This window comes from Parasteatoda tepidariorum, chromosome 1 (genome assembly GCF_982258835.1).
Source record: "Parasteatoda tepidariorum strain Cologne lab strain chromosome 1, Ptep-v5.0, whole genome shotgun sequence".
NCBI classification, from domain to species: domain Eukaryota; kingdom Metazoa; phylum Arthropoda; class Arachnida; order Araneae; family Theridiidae; genus Parasteatoda; species Parasteatoda tepidariorum.
The window spans coordinates 18,162,489-18,179,955 of record NC_141755.1 but is presented as its reverse complement, the minus strand read 5'-3'; the positions used below and the strand labels follow the sequence as shown (position 1 = coordinate 18,179,955).

Sequence of the window (17,467 nt, the reverse complement as noted above, 5' to 3'; positions counted from 1 at the left end):
AATAACAAACGTCCTTAAACCGGAAGAAATTTAGAAAATTTCCGGTGTATCCCTCCGCTTATGTTATGACTACGAGGCGATACGTGAACAAGCCTAATATTCTATGCAGTTTTGTTATTGTAATTTGGGTTCAAATCTAAACATAATTGTACCATTCATAAGAGATTTTGGAAATGTATTGATTCTCAGAGGTCGTAAGGCCAAAAAAAATTTTGGAAAGTTAATATCTCATTGTGAATAATTCTTAAGGTTTGCCATGTTTTGTGTTTTATCCCTTATTTGGCTACATTTAAATAAAATGTCGCTAAGAATATCTTTTTAAGTTAGCTTAATTAGAAAATATTCTAGTGATTATAATATTAATATGATAATGCTGAAGTTTAAAGGCTGAAAGAAAGAACTCGGTACATGTGAAATACTGCAAAAGATATGATGCAATAATATGATGGCGAGTTTTTTCAATCTGCGGCGTAAAAATATATCGGAAGCACTAACCCGGAAGTTTTAAAAGAGCAATTTTACCACTAGCGCCACCACCCTTAGCTTTACACGATCACCCATCCATTGATGGAGATCAGAGCTGCGTGTATCACATGCAGTAGGAACGATTTTGAACTAGCACTCTTCGCTTTTTTATTTTCTGGTATGGCAACGTTCCTAAAGATTAGAACTGAACTGAATACGATTACAATTGTTATTGTTTTTGTGTTTGTGAATTTGGTCATAAGAAAATAATATATTTTATATTTCGTTTTCGTGCAAATTTATTTCTGATTATAAATGTTATTTATTCTTTAACTTTATTATTCGGGATTGGAATTCAATCTCTTCAGAAAAGAGCTCTGAAATTTATAACATTTTCGGTGCATCTTCTGCCAGTACCAAGTAATTAAAATAGATAGTCAAAATAATGTTTTCATCTTTTAAAAATTCTCAGTACCTTAAAAAATTTAAACTAGAGAAAATGCATTCTATAATAATATTTTTTTCAATTTATGAAATTATAATAAACGATTTTTAAATAATAAACAAGGGATTACATTTTCCTAAAAGATGCTAAAAAATTTTTCACGACTGCCTAGAATTTAATCTGTATTAAACGTACGTTATAGTACTTTTTTTTATTTACAAGCTAAAGTAAATTATACCGATCAGTGGAAATAGAGGTGACAGTTTCTTAATCTTTAGTTTTTGAAGTGTCTCATTATCAAAAATTCCAAACCCAATCATATATCTATGAAACATTTGGTTCGGATATTTTTGTGTCGGTAAAATTTGCGCGAATTATAAGCGTCAAAGGGTTTTTGTACTTAAAAAATGGTTTGCTTGTGATTGGGTAAGAGTTGAACCCTTTAAGTTGCTCTCTCTCTCTCAGATTTTTTTTTTTTTTCGTTTCTTGTGTTGTTGTCTGGTTATATTATCAGCTGGTTATAAAATTAGGTAACTTTTTGATGCATAGTAAGATAAGGAATCATTCCTATACATGTGAGTCTGGTAAATACCCATATTTATAAATGCGTATTTACTCTTTTAAAGCATGTAACTATTGTTTGTCTTGCTTATAGTGCTGGAAATAATATAGCTTATTTAATTTTTAAAAATAAACATTGAAATTTAAAATATATCAATTCCAGAATAAAAAACATTTCAAGAAACTATAAATACCCAGTCGAGGAGCTGCATTGTCACAATAAAAAGTAAAGTATTAAGGTTTGCATTGCTTAGTATCACAAAATAGACTTTATGTTAAGTGAAGGTTGAGCACTTTTCAGGAAAAAATCTTTTTTTATTTTTACGAAGAGAATGGTATTAACTGGATAAAATAAAATTAAAAAATGTTTGGGTACAGACAATGTGTTTAAAGTTTCTTAAATTTGTTCATTTCTATTCTATAAATTGAGCATAGCTATATTTGCTATTTTTTACTGTATAATAAAAATATGTATAGTTTTTGGTAAGTTGGGCTCAAGGAATATATGGTAATTATATATTATGTGTAAATATAAAATGAAAGTTTAAAGTGGTCTACATGGATTTGTGACTTTTTTGCTTGCGCCTAGCTAACCGAAAAGTACAAAATATGTGTTCTTTTGTATGTCTTATTAACTTATATAATTCATTTTTGTGAACTTTTTTAATAGATATCTCATCGAAGAACCATTTTTACAGAACTGTAGAAATATAAAATATGGCGTCTACCAGTGTAAGAGTTTGATACTTTTATCTATCTTATTTATTTTTTTATTTGTGTAATTATTTCATTTCTAATTTTTTTTCATGATAAATTGATTCATAATATTTAATAGTGAATGTGAAGAGAAATTTTTAAATCTGGACAAAGCTCAAAATACATATTTATGAAAATGGACACAGCTTTAAATCCGTGTTTCCAAAAATAGTCAGCAAAAATGCACCTTTTTAGTTGTCAATCTAAATTTAATAACCAAACATGGAGTTACATCGTTACTTTTCCTTACTTACTCAAATACTAAGCATAATCATTACAGGGCAAAGTCCCACATTTTGGGGTCATGTCTACATATATCATCGATGTAATTTTTTGAGACTATGTCTTTCCATAAAGATAACTGTTGACTTTTGATATCTATTTAAGGAAGACTTATTTAATAAAATGTATTTTGTGTTTTATGCAAATGAGCAATGTCACTTTAAGAAGGTATCAAGCTTCATTAGTTTATTTTTTTTAAACAAAATTAAAAAATACTCATAAAGGAAATTTGAAAAGATAAATCAAATGCTTTGTTCATTTTCGTAAATGTATGTTTCAATATGTGTCTATTTTTTAAACTCGCATTTTGAGCTTTTTTCATTTTTATATACATGCAAATAAAAACCTCACTGACGAGCGATAACCTTAAATTAATTATTAGTTTTCATTAATTTTCTTTTGCTGAAAGATTTGAATTTTCAACCATAAAAATATATTCCCCATAATATTACTAAAAAGTAAAATAAAAAGTTTGAGCTTTAAAATGTTTATTTCATTTTTTACATGTTTTTCTATATCTCAAAACTATTTGGACAAATTAAAAAGCTTTTGTATACAATTATTAAATTTGTTCATTTGAAATGAAATTCCTGGGAGTCATGAAATTTGAAGAATTTTTTATTAATATTTATAACTTCTTAGTAATGTTCAAAAATTTTTATATTGTAATATTTAAAATATTTTATATTATTTTATACTATGTCTTTTTAAGTGACAAAGTACAAAATTTAAAAAATATTTGCAGAATAGGTCTTAAAGAATGAAACTTTAAAAATGTGACTTTTTTATTAAATTAATTGCATAATTGTAGCTATTAGCGCTTGATCAGAAAAAATTGTTGTTTTTTTACTATTAAACGAAGCACTGTATTTCTGAAAGGAAAAAAAAAGGCAACATTTCTCATATTTCATTTGTTATGTATTAATTATTTTAATTTTTTTTATTTAATTGAAAAAAATTTTTTATGAAATTATATCTAAAATTTTTTTATTTAATTGAAAATTTTTTTTTATGAAATTATATCTACAATTTTTGTTATCTTTTTCCTTATTTTTTTATTTCTTCTATTCCCCGAATTGGTTCCTTACAATTTCTAAAGTTCTTGACTTAGAGAACTATGAAATTGCAACTGCAAATATTGTACAATTTATTTAAAGCAATTAAATTTAATTTGAATATAATTTTTTAAATGTAATAGTTTTTTAATTCATTTAGTAATAATATTCATATTTAAATTCCTTTTAAATATTCTTTTTTAAAAATATCACAAAAAAAATTCTATCTTAGTTTTAGTTATATTATTTTAAAAACATGAGTATCAATATTGGTTAATTTTTTTTTTTCTCTGAAATATTAGACACTAAAATTTGTTTAACATCTATTGTTTTACAATATGATGATTACAATATTTTCAATCTTTATTGATGTTTTATAAAATTATTCTAAAATCAATTTGTTTTTAATTTTTAGAGACCTGATGATTACCGAAGGAAGTGGGATAGAGAGGAATATGAAAAATTAGCCCAAGAAAAACTAGAGGAAGATGAATTTGATTTTGATTGGAAATCAGATAAACAGCCTCCTGTTCGTCGAGAATTCTTAAAACCAAGAGATTATAGGGTGTGTGCATTTCCTTTGTTACTTAAGCATATAATTGCTATTGTTTTGCTATCACATTATTTGTATCTATAAAAATTCAAAATTAATCCTCTGTGTTATTTTACCACATTATTAGTTTTTTTTATATAATCGTTGTTGAACAGCCAATCCAATTTTTGGGCTTACGACTACTAATGTTCAACTACGTAGCCTTGTAATTTTGAACCCTATCCAGAAAACAAGGGAACTCCTGGATCAAGTATTTATAAGAAATTTGCCTTCGTGGAGGACTTTTTTGATGGGACTAACCCTCATTTGTGTTTCATGGAGAGGAAGACCATGAGAACCTCCCACGGTTAGCTTGACAGCAAGGGGACTCTAACCCATGATCTGTCTACCACTGAGGATATTTCATGTCAGCAATGTGGTTGATGCAGGCGGGATGCAGAATTCATATCAACCAGCCATTGCTGGGTTTCGGACATGGTTCACCTCATTGGAAGGCGAACACTCTATCCCCTGAGCCATTGCGGCTCACATTATTAGTTTATAAAATTAAAGTGACGATTAAGAACATATCTTATGTGTTTAAATTTTTTTTTTTTTAACTATGTCTTATCTTTTGCAATTTTACTCCTTATATTAAAATATCAATAATATTTATTTTGGATCTTACTGCAACTACTGTATCATGTGGGAAATTTAGTCCAAAGTTTTCTTTTGAGTTCAAAATTGACAATCAAAGAGTAAATGTTATAATCTTATTATTCTCAGTATTTAATATCTTACTTCTGTCACAATTTGTTTTTGAAAGAATTAATGACAAATTTTTTTTTCTTGATTTACATAATTTTATTGTTCAGTTTTTATGTTCTAACCTAATTGTAAATCTAATGTATCTTAAATAGCTTATTTAATATATATTTATTTTGGCTTAGGTTGATTTAGAATCGAAGCTTGGAAAAACAACTGTAATTACAAAGACAACTCCTGCTTCTCAAACTGGAGGGTATAAAATTTGTTTTCCTTTCTTATTTCCAGCTTAATTATTGTTTTCTTATTTAAAATGTTTTAAGTATTGGATGTTATCAAATGATGAGTATTGCTAATAGTTTTGCAGATAAATTCCCCCCCCCCTTTGATATGGTTACTACATTTTCTGACCATTTATCAAAACATAAGCTATTTAATCGTTTTTAAGTTTCTGAATAACATTTTCAGAAACTTAAAATTTATTCTTATTTCAATTTTGTTAAAATATTGTTGAAATATGCAATCATATCAGCTCAAAAGCAAACAACTCTAAAATTAGATTGAGTGAACAGAGGCTGTGACAAATTAAGCGAACACAACCTACAGTTCAATACAACTACCTGTCAACAAAGAATAATTTTAATTATTCAAACATTCCTCACCAGGTCTCCATATCTTTCTACATGTGAATGAAATAGCTGCTGTGAGGAAAAATAGTTATTTTAAGGTTCTTTATGGAAAAAAAAATTAGTAAAAATTATATTCTTTGGACTGGAAAACTTCTACTGATTTGGAGAAAATGAAATCTTAAAAATTGCTGGACCAACAATGAATACGCATCATGTCATGAAACCTCTGAAAATTCGCTTAATTTTATAAAATTAACCATGAGAATTCAAAAAGTCAACTTAAAAATATATAAAAAAAATTCTAATTTAAAGGTTATAAGCTATTAAAAATTGAACAAGTCCTAATCAGAGTAGGGTTAGATGTAATTTCACTGTATGCTGCATTCACTATTTCTGTGATATTTTCAATTCTCCAGTTCTTAGCTCTCATCAAATAACTATTGATTTGCAATTCATAGAATGTATACATTGATTCATAGAAATTATTAGAACAAGCTAATTGCCTTGAAATACAATGTTGTAGTTGCTAATAAATATGAAATTATTTAGGTTAAAAAAAATTTGATAACTAACTCTAATTCATTGTACATAGATGAAAAATAAAGTTTCGTGAACTTGCTGTAAAATTCTGACAAAGTCTATTAGACTTAACCTCTCGACTGTTTTTTCCGAATCCATTGCTGTTCTATAGCATATTCTACTAACTTTCATAAAGTATTTTATAACTAATAAAAGAAAAGTTACTGCTCTGGTGAGCATTGCAAAGCAGGTACCTTTGGAAAGCCATATGAGAAAGGGCAACATTTTTTTATTAAAGGCCACTTAACTGTATAACAAAATTGTGTAATATTAATCATCAAAGGCATTCAAATCGTCTTTCTTGTCAAGTATGCTTATTTTTTAATATCTTATAATTTTGAATAACTTTGGTTTTCCCTTTATTTATAGATATTACTGCAATGTCTGTGACTGTGTTGTGAAGGATTCTATAAATTTCTTAGATCATATAAATGGAAAAAAACGTAAGGAGCATAATTTCTTATTTAAGCATCATTTTAATTCAAAATATTTTTTATCTTTGTCAAGTGTGTTTGTTACTTCTAAAAATCAAGTAGCAAATATAGTACTACCATTACAATTTATTTTAATATTTAATAAAATCTTGAAGCCAAATATAAATATAATTTCTGAATTGAGTGTAATTTAATCAGTTATTATTTCAGAATAACAAAGTTAATTAGACATTTAAATTTATTTTGAGCATTAATTGTACAGACCTAAGCTTCAATCAATTCTTTAATTTTCAAACCACTTTGTCAGATTGATAAAAAAAAAAGTTTCTCTACCAAACACTATTTTTTTTCTTTGAATTGCCTAAAGTTAGACTTAGTTAAATATTAAAAATATGCATATAATTGTACAGTCCGCAAAAAAAAAAACGAATCACCCTGAATAACTTTCGTTCTAATGATCGGATTTTCACGAACTAAGTGTCAATCTTAATGGTTTCTGGGGGTGACCTTAAATATGCTAATTAATTAGTTCTAACTATTAATTAAGTTACGAAATCAGACACAAAAACGTACTTTCTCTGAATAAACATATATTTTTTTTTACATATTTGGATTTCTTATCTTCAAAATATAGGGGGTAGCCGCAATCTGGTAAATGTGGTCCCCATAGTTTGGTCAGGAGAGCGATTCAAAGTTCGTACCCCTTAATGTTAATCTCGCTTTTTGCGTTTTCAGTCATATTTTCAAAACTAATGAAGCAATTCAAAAAAAATTTGCACCCACTCATAAAACTCATTTACCCAAAGCTAATTTCATGCAAAAAATAATTTTTAATAATTATTTATTATTTTTTATTATTTAATTAAAGTGAGGATGAAAAAATATTGAATTATAAGGTATGAATTTTTTTATACCATATTAATCTACATATTTTTCAATTGAAAAATCTAAAGTTTCAACTGTTTTTATTTATTAGAAGCTGAGAAAAATTAAAAATAATTATTTTTAAAAAAATAATTTGGCGACAATAAAGAAATAACTGATTGGGGCGATTAATATTAAAATGTGATAAACTTGGGAGGAACTTGACTTCGCGCGCGTAGCGTAAAATTTCATTCATATTTTTTTCGCTAATAATCGTTTGCTAATCTTTTTATTTTTATTTCTTTCACACTATAAAATACGATGTTTCCTTTTTAGTCATTTAATAATTTATTTCCAATTTAGTAAAGAATTTTGAATAAAAAACACTTTATTCAACAAATGTCTAGTTTTAAAAAAGCGTGCTTCTGATAGAATACACCAGATTGTGCTTATTTAATGTGATTATTTTTTATTTTTCTTATTTTGTTTTTCAGAAACTGATACAATTTCAATAATATACATACGTATGCATAGATTTGGAATAATATATTTATCAATTTCTTGAATATATATTTTATAAATATTAATAAAAATACGTAGTCAACATTTTTAAACATCTCTCACAACATCGCAAATTTCTCAACATCTTATAGGGTAAACTAAACAATGAAGGAACACTTAAGCTTAGCTTGCCTTTAAAAAAAAATTCATAAAAATTTCAAAATTTGTAATTTTAGCTAAATGATGGTGTCGACATATTTGTTATTAAATGCAAATTATGCAAAAAAAAGTTAGATAACTTACATAATATTGTTTTAAGCTTTTGGTGGTTTAAATAATAAGTAGTAAGATGACCAAGTGAAGGAACAGTTCTTACCAGTGAATAAACACTAAATTTTCCAGAGAATGAACACTTAATTTTGAGAATGTTTGATGCTCGTTAGGAATCCATAGGCCACACAAATGTCTAAAAACAAGATTTTTGTTGGAGTTACGACATATAACCATAGTTAATGTGGAAAATATTACTTTTTTTTCAGTCATGGAATGGAAAGTAAAATATGTTTGAATACATAATTTTAAAAAAGTGTTTTTCATTTTTTTCTCACAGTTTAATAGTCCGTTCTAAATTATGAATGTTTATCATTGTGTAATCCGATGATGTTTTTATTATTATTATAATTCGATCATTTTTTTGTTTACTCTTTTTCCCATATTTTTTAAGCTTTTTTTTAAAAATCTTTTTAAGTATTTTTTTTTCTCTTCTTCATGAGTAATTTATTTCTTTTTCTTTTGATTTAACCTTCCTCTTTTTTCCAAATTTTGGGCCAATGTAAATGTATCTCCGAAATTTCTTTTGATTTTCCATTTCCATTTCCAGAATTCCTCACTGGATAATAAATGAGAAAAAGGAGTTTCGAAGTTTGAGTAAAACCCATCTCTCATTGACTTATATCTAGTAGTTACTTATAAAACCAATTGATTTTGCAACTTGATGCCTCAAATCTTATTTAAAAATGGATGTAAAATTTTCGAGACATATTGTTTTACAATTCTTTTGTTTTCAAGATCTAACGAGAGATTTCCATGAATTAGGTAGAAAACTAAACCAGAAAATTTGTTTTGAGGAACAAAACTTGCTCAGTATCAAATTGATATGAGATTTATACTTATCCAGAAGAAGCAAAATATGGAATTTGATTGCATTTTTAATTAGCCATGGGTAGAAACATTTGCAATGCATTTGTGAAATGTTGCTGCGGTCATCGTTTCATTTCATGAATAGCTTTTTCCAATGAAATATGTAGCAGGGACTGACTCTGTAATATCTCAACAAATTCTTCTGAAAGGAAAATCTACCAATGGAGGTACTTTTTCTTTCCTAGGTACTTTAGAATATAAATCCTTATAATTTTTAAGGCCGAAGAATTTTCCCGTTTAAGGGCAGTATTCAACTCTTGTTTCATTCGCATTGTAAATGCAATCACTTTATAAAAGAAAGCCAGGGCTACTTCCCTCCTAAAGATTCTTCTGAAGTTCTTAAAACCAGTATTTCGAATATTATTCTCTAAGGGAAGTTTTGCCTTTTGAAATTATCTTTGCATTGCACTGAGTTATCGATGGATGTCGCCTTAAGAAAAACTTCATCCATTTTTTACCTAGATAATTGTCTTTAAATGGATTTTTCCTACCAGTTCCCGTTAGGACATTAAAGACGGTAAGAAGATAATAATTTAGCTAATTATTGGCACAAAATCCTGCAAGGAAATTTTCCATTCAAGCTTTTATTATTATATTTAGTTGTTATATTTAGTTGTTATATTTAGTTAATAAACATAGTTTATTAAGGTGTCTAAGGTATGATGTAATAACTAATCACTACATTTATAAAGATAAATATTAAATTAATTATTATTATAATTCTTTAAATAAATTTAGCAATTAAATTTGCATATTAAAATGAAATTGTTATAGGAACTATTCATACAACATTTAACTGAATTTTAGGAGTCCTCTATGTCGCTGAACTACTAATTATTCATGTAAAATCATATTTCACACATACTATTCATTCACTGGGAAATCTATTCTCAGTGAAGGAACGTGCCTGTTCCTTCACTGGTTAGAAGTTTCTTTTTTATTTTTAACATAATTTTGATTTATAATATGACAAAAGGTACAAGAAAATTAAAATTTTCTTTTATTTTCATTAACTTGAAAAAATCCCAGTAAAGGAACTCTTGTTTATTCATTGGTTTTTCATCGTTCGGTAATCCAGTTAATAAACACCCCCTAATCTCAGTACTTGCTTATGTTATGATGTTTAAAATAAATAAAGCGTAACTTCAATGACCTTATTTTGAATTCTTTTTTTTTCACAATGAGAAAAAAAAACATTATTATATGCAATTAATTGTAGTTTAAACGGATAACAACAAACACTGATCTTATAATTTTGTCAAAGAAACAAGGCGTTGAACAGATACTAACAAATTCAAAACTTTTTCCAGAGAAGACTCAAAGACCAGGTAACTAAATGCATTGTTAGATGACTTTCTATTGTTAGGTAGTAAGCTACTGTTACCAATCAATCTAAATTAAAACGTTTAAAATCTTATTTCTAAGAAATATCTATGAAATGCTCCTTCATTTGTTGGTTTACCCTATATCATCCTAATCTTAAAAGAAATTTCCGGAAGTGTATCGCAGAACTATTTTACCAACTATTTAAATAAATTTTAACATTTTAAAAATCTTATTCTTTACCATTTTACGTTTATTATTTCTTCATTAATATACTAATAAATGCTTTTAGAACTTTAATTTAGGTTTCCTTTTTAAATTATAGTCAAGTTTTTTTTTAAAGAATCATTGTCTGCTAGCTAAGAATAATACCTTGTTAAGAAATTAAAAACATTCAGCTGTTTAAAATTATTTAAGGCAAAACAGCTGATTATTTACTTAGCATACTATTTTTTTTTTGAAAAAAGAATATAAATTATTGATTGTCTTTTTTTTTTTGTTTCTTGCGACTTCAACTTAGATTATCTAAAATAGTGTTGATGTTTTATAAGTCACTACAAAGAGGATAAAGATACCGAACAGCTGTGGAATACGTAGCCAATTTTTTTAGTGTCTTAAAATATCTCAGTATCTTAAATGTCGTCCTAATCTTGGTTGTGAAATTAAATTTTTAATTATCTGACCACGTGTGATTCACTAATTATTTCATTATATCTTTTACTCTTTATGATACCAAGTAGATTTTTTTTTCTGATAATATACTAAACTATTTAGTTTAATTTTTTACTTTAGCATGATTTCCAAGATATTATTGTAGTATAATTTATTATCAGGAAAATGCCTTATTTTGTTAAGCAGGAAATACTAAAAATTGAAATTTGTAAGGATTCCGAAGCTGTGCCAATTTTAGAGTCATCTGATTTTTAAAAAAAGTGCTATAAAAAATACACAATTTCCAAACTTATTTTAATAAAAAAATATATAAAAAAAAATGTGGCAAGTAGGCTTACATACTTTTTACAGAAACTGTGAAAACTAATTTTTCCTATATTTCGTCAAAAGAGGATAAGAATGATATTGCTCCAAGGGACCTACTCAATAATTTTGCTATTTCCAGAATGAAATCTGTTTGATCGAAACATATTATTCCTTCAAAATTAAAACGAGGGAAAAATTAACTTTTATTATTTATCTAAGCTTATTCCATTTATTTAATGATAGCGGTATTAAGGTTAAGGATATGCGTTGGAAGCTCCGTTTATTATTATATTATAAATGCATTAAATCATGTTGCTTGAATAATTTATTTTAAGTAAATTATTTAATAATTTTAAGCAAATAAGGGTGTAAAAATAAACTCGATCAAAATACTCCGAAAGTATACCCTGAAATATATGTAGAATAAACTTTGGAATCGATATATAAAAAATACCTTTTCAAACAACTTCGAGTAGGACGGAAACGCTAACTTGTTTAAAAAAGTTGTCCTTGTAACTATTTAATTTCGATTCCTGGTACTAGGGGACTTTCCATTTTCACATTCGACTTTTGAAATTTCAATTGTAAACGGAATTTTTTTATGACCTTAAATTAAAATGTTAAGGCTTGCAGCAAAAAAAAAAAAATTTTTTTTACTGCATTGATTTTTTTACAAAGTAGTGAATTATTATTTTTTCAATCTAAGAACCTGTGCCTATAACATATGTAAAACTTATTTTAATATCGAGTGAAATAATTTAATATGTTGTGTCACTAAATGGATAATCCCAAGAAACCGAATCGAAAATATAAAAACTTCATTGATTTAAAAAAATAATAGATGATAATAAAAATAGACATGTTTTGAGCGTCCAATAATAAAAGTCACAAGTTATCCAAGCCTGACAAGTCTTGAGAATGGGCGATTATCTTTGAAATCTCGAAACATGTCGACTTTTACTTCCCTCTTCATATGAAGCCATTTGAGTTTTTATCGTCAATTATACTGCTTTACATTTGGATCTTGATCATTATTTTGATAAGGATTTTGCACTCGTTAAAGTAAACATATGCATTTTAATATTTTATCAGGATTCATGTGGTCTTTAAAAACGTAAGAACATCAATATTGTAAAAGTTATATTTAACTTAAAAATTTACATTTTGAACCAGATATTTTGAGTTAATGAATTTAAATATTTTATCTCTTAAGTTTTTGTGCCTCCATTTCAGTATCTTAAGGATCTTACAAGCTCTGTTTAAAAAGAGAGCATCAGATATATATATGAAAACAAAAATAACCATAGTAGCAGTATTTGGTGGTAAATGTAGCTTATTGTAAATGAAGAATATGCTGTGCGACATTTTATGGTGAATTTGCGAACATATAAGTTTCAGAATGTATCGAAACATGAGGATGCTATTTGCTAATCATCTTTATCCAAAGAAAACGATGTAACCTAAATATCTAGTAGAATGAAGCGATTTTTTAAACAATGAATCCTACAATATGCAACATATTATTTCAATATCTTATTCTTAAACATAACATATTTCAATCTTTTTAAAATGCAACTAAACATTCAGCAATTCCTTGAGTTATAGAAAAAAGAAATATCGTAAATTATAGAAAACCTTGTGAATGTGCGTTAGAATTATTATACAATCTACATTTTATTTTTCAAGCATTTTTTTTTTCGTTTTTTCTAGAAGACTCGATTAAAGCTGTAAAAATGATTATCCCTAAAATTTTGTATATAGCTATAATAAGTTATGTTCATTTGATTTTAGTATAAAATCCTCGAATAAATATAGTAAAAACAGTGTAATCTAAATAATATCAGACAAAAAGTTCAAGTATTTAAATTCTAAAAACTATCATAAATAATTTATAAATCGATTCAAATTTACTTTTCAAAGGAGGTTAAAATAATTTTTTTTTTTTTTTTGCTTTTTGGACAGAAATCCTCTAAAAAAATTGTTTATTGCCAAGAAACTTCGAGATATTTTCTATTAACAATAAATTAAACCTCTCCGAGCAATCACTGAACATTATTTCAATCTTTTTACTATCAAAGCTTGGTTGCGTAGCAACCTAGTAAAACTAAGCACTCCTCTTTTGAATTAGTCAATGGGTTATCTTAAAATATTTATTTGCGCAGGCGACTTTTTTTGGCGGTTCTCTGGACTATCGCCAAATATATAAACCTTTATTGCGGCCAAATTTACCACCCAATTTTTTTAAAATTTTGTCTACCCCCCCTAATTCAAGTGTCTAGATTCCAAATATGTAAAAAAAAATATATGTTTATTCAGAGAAAGTACGTTTTTGTGTCTGATTTCGTAACTTAATTAATAGTTAGCACTAATTAATTAGCATATTTGAGGTCACCCCCAGAAACCATTAAGATTGACACTTAGTTCGTGAAAATCCGATCATTAGAACGAAAGTTATTCAGGGTGATTCGTTTTTTTTTTTTGCGGACTGTACCTCAAACTAATGTTCAGTTTAATCTTTTGATGCTATTAATAAACTGGAAGATTTTTGGAAACTTTTATTTTCTTCCTTGCCCAACATTTCTAACTATCTAGTCTTCTTAATTTAGTAAATGTCTTTTTCAATTATTTTTTTCTGGCATGATTATTCTTACATGAGGTAGAATGATTTTATGGTAAGGGTGATTTACAGACTCTGTAAATTTCACTAGGTCTTCTTCTCACGAAAAAAAAAAAAAAACACCATCCATCAGTTGAAAAATGAATTATTTTATATTTTTCCTTGAGATCCATATTAGATACAGTTATTAACATCTCTCCAGAATGGACACTGTTTAAACAGGGTACCAAATAAAATCCAATTTGTTGCCGGAAAACTGAGTTTGTGAAGCATCATGTGTGTTCACATTTTCAGTTGCAGCTATGTCCTACAAAAACTATGCAATTATTAGGATCTATCGAGAATTCGCAAAATTTATAAAGAATAAATATAATTTTTATGTCCCATTTTACAGTATTTTCCTTTTACAAATTGCAGAGTGAAGCTGTACATTTGATTTGCCTATTTATTTTTTACAAAAAATTTTCACTAATGCTGTATATTGACATTTGTATTAAAAACCTTGCCTGTTTTTGAAAAATAAGAGACTATTTTATATGCTTTTTTTTTTTTTACATATTATAATTTTTATACCAATCTGTTATATGCATCATTGTTATTTATTCACAATTATTCTAGGTAACATTTACAACACTATCAAATCTATAAGTGTTAAATTTAGCTATTGAGTATTTAAAAGTAATTTTAATCATGCAAGAAATTCAACAATTATGTTGTATTAAAATATCTTTGCATTTAGATCAGAGAAATCTTGGCATGTCCATGCGAGTAGAAAGATCAACTCTTGATCAAGTAAAGCAAAGAATGGAAATGAATAAAAGAAAGAGAGAAGAAAAACAAAAAGAATATGATTTTGAACAGAGACTTCAAGAATTAAAGGATGAAGTAAATATTTTTTTGTGTATTCATTTTTGCACTGAAAATTTTGTATAAAAATCTGTTTTACCAAGGTAGGCACAAACAATTCCTGCTTCAACTAATTGTGTTACTCTTTCTAAATCTATTCATCTGTGCAGGGGATTATATAATTACTGGGCGAAGAAAAAGTAAAAAATATTTTTGTTTGGAGAAAGTTGAGAATTTTTGCTTGCAATCTTGCTGTAACCAACTAATTGTTGCTCTTTTTGTACCTATATACCTGTGAATTATTATTTTTACTATAATAAAAATTCCATTTTATAGGAAAACTTTATTTAAATATATAAAAAAACATATCAAAATACATTTATTGGTCATTCATAAATGACAATTCTGAAATAACTTATATATTAAATAAATTAAAAATTTCAAGAAAAATAGCTTATTTTTCCTTTTTTTTTTTTTAGGAAGAAAAATTGAGAGAATATCGAAGAGAAAAAAGGAAGGAGAAGAAAAGAAAAGCTACTGAATCAACTGATGACTATGGTGATCCAGACATGGCCGCAATTATGGGATTCTCTGGCTTTTGTTCTTCCAAGAAATAGTACATATTTTTTATCAAGTCCCAATATGATGTAAATATTTTAGTTCATACTCTACATTGCTCTTATGTATCATATTAATAAAAAAAAGTTGTAATAAATTGGAGAGCTTTTCTATGACAGAATTCATCAATATAGCAATTGATATTTAAATTAGCTGGTCCACAACTCTCTCTTGCATTTTAATCTTCATTAAGCACATCATTGAAAAGACCAGATGCCTAAATATGAAAAACAAAATACATTTTATAAGTATTACTGAAACAAATTTAGAATATTTCAAATATTTTTCTTAGTGAGCAATATTATTCTTAATTAGTATTTACCGCAGCATGTTCTTTTCAAAAGAACTTAAAAAATACGTTTATTATTGATTTTTTAAAAAAAGTAGCCTCATGTGAAAAACCTAAATCTCAAGATGCCTATTTTATATTTAAGAAAAACTGCCCAAATAATTAACGTTCTAACCGCTTTTCATGATTTTGCTATTAATTAATGATACAAAAATTATTTTCATGTGAGACAAAAATTAAATATAGTATTCAACATTTTATATAAACTAAATTTTGTGTTTTGAAATAATAGTCTTCTAGACATTCCCTCTCTGAAATGTTTTAAGACAGGGTTTAAAAAAAAAAAAATGAAATTCCTTTTTTTAATGCCTTGAACAGTTCCCTCATATTATGAATCTATTTTTACTTATGAGAGGTACAACTACTACGCCTGATTGATTGAATGGAGAATTTAGTGGCAGACATGTCAGAAGCAGCTATACAAGCAAATAATCTTTTTACAACAAAATCACTTGGCGTTATAAATCATAAATTTTATTGTAGCGAAGCACCTTAGAATCAGTATTGTAATGCTAAAAAACTTTATCCAGAATACAAGTTTCCTCACTTGGGGGCAGGGTTCGTGATTTTTTTGATTTTTTTAAAAAAAATCAAAAGAATCAGATTTTTTTGATTTTTATTCAAATACGCTGTAAGAACTTTTATTTATGATTAAAAAAAAATTATAAATGTTTAATCAAATTAACTTAATATTAAAACTATATTGTAACAATATTTTAGAAGCTCTAACTAAAATAATTTTTCATTATAATACATGGCTTTGAATGCATAGCAACCATTTTGAAACAAATGCATGATTAAAATTTAAAGACTAGATGAAATAGAGAATTTAAAGAATACTTCAGGGGTCTGTTTGGGTTTTTCTGAGAGGTACCTATTTTGTGAAAATTAAAAATTATATTAAAAAATCAACACAAATATAGTAAAAGTATGGATTTATTGTTTCTTACGAGACACAAAAATAAAATTTTAAGAAAAAGTATTTTGTGTGATTATTCTATCATTTTTCCTAAAGTTGAATTTGTAAAGGTACCGGCTTGGACAGACCCCTGTGCTTTTACTATTAAAGCAAAGTTTCAGTTAGCAAACCATAACTTTAATTTAAAATTGTGATTTCTTTTTTTTCTTCCTCTTGATTTTTAAAATGACAAAATAAATGTAGCAAACTGTGTTTATAAATGTAGTCATTCATCAAAAAATAAATAAATATTTAATATATATATTTTTATATTAAAATATTCATTTTTAATTCTATATCAAAATAGATAAGTTAAGCTAAAAAATTAGAAAATCTATGTATTCATTGGAATTTTTTTTCACAAAATTTCTTTATAGAAAATCAGATGATGTCAAAGATACTGTAAACATATTATGAGAAAAAAATACCAGTTAATAACCCTACTGCATCAAATAGACTTCGAAAGAGTTTGAAAGGGAAGAATGACACTATAGTAGGAAAAAAAAAAAACATCTGAATTCATCAGCCCTTTTCTTTTTCTGTTTTTGCATATTAGGGTAATTTTTTTTAAATATAACCTCAAGCTTCAGAGATATACATTTTCAACCAATAAAATATGATGTAGATTTTAATTCACGCTTTTTCATTCAAAAGGTAGAATTATAATTAACATTATTTGTATTATTTTTTGAAAAAATTCATGTAAATCT

The 17,467-nt window shown here is 26.6% G+C and overlaps 2 protein-coding genes across 7 annotated transcripts in view; one reads left to right on the top strand and one right to left on the bottom strand.

Moving 5' to 3' along the window:
* The first annotated feature begins 661 nt into the window (after positions 1–661).
* LOC107439489 (zinc finger matrin-type protein 2) lies at positions 662–15,547 on the top strand. 2 transcript variants are annotated; one of them, XM_043042396.3, is made up of 7 exons: positions 662–885; positions 2,142–2,203; positions 3,980–4,129; positions 5,047–5,117; positions 6,439–6,512; positions 14,726–14,871; positions 15,312–15,547. In XM_043042396.3, the coding sequence occupies exons 2-7, from the start codon at positions 2,189–2,191 to the stop codon at positions 15,447–15,449; spliced, it is 594 nt and encodes a 197-aa protein (XP_042898330.1). In that variant the 5' UTR covers positions 662–885; positions 2,142–2,188; the 3' UTR covers positions 15,450–15,547. The 2 variants fall into 2 exon arrangements, with proteins under 2 accessions (XP_042898330.1, XP_071036246.1); XM_071180145.2 differs by lacking the exon at positions 662–885 and adding an exon at positions 1,318–1,336.
* The window catches only part of LOC107439483 (uncharacterized), a 32,068-nt gene continuing 30,128 nt past the window's right edge, over positions 15,528–17,467 (bottom strand). For all 5 annotated transcript variants that reach the window (XM_071180140.2, XM_043042393.3, XM_043042394.3 and 2 more), the window contains one exon: positions 15,528–15,667. In XM_071180140.2, the coding sequence (XP_071036241.2) occupies positions 15,629–15,667 (39 nt within the window). In that variant the 3' untranslated portion in view covers positions 15,528–15,628. The remainder of the gene's footprint in view (positions 15,668–17,467) is intronic.

What these genes read in the sequence shown, in the direction of transcription:
- LOC107439489 (XM_043042396.3), top strand. An exon ending in TAAAACCAAGAGATTATAGG is followed by an intron (nt 4,130 to 5,046) that starts GTGTGTGCATTT and finishes ATTTTGGCTTAG; the next exon opens with GTTGATTTAGAATCGAAGCT. An exon ending in TCATATAAATGGAAAAAAAC is followed by an intron (nt 6,513 to 14,725) that starts GTAAGGAGCATA and finishes CTTTGCATTTAG; the next exon opens with ATCAGAGAAATCTTGGCATG.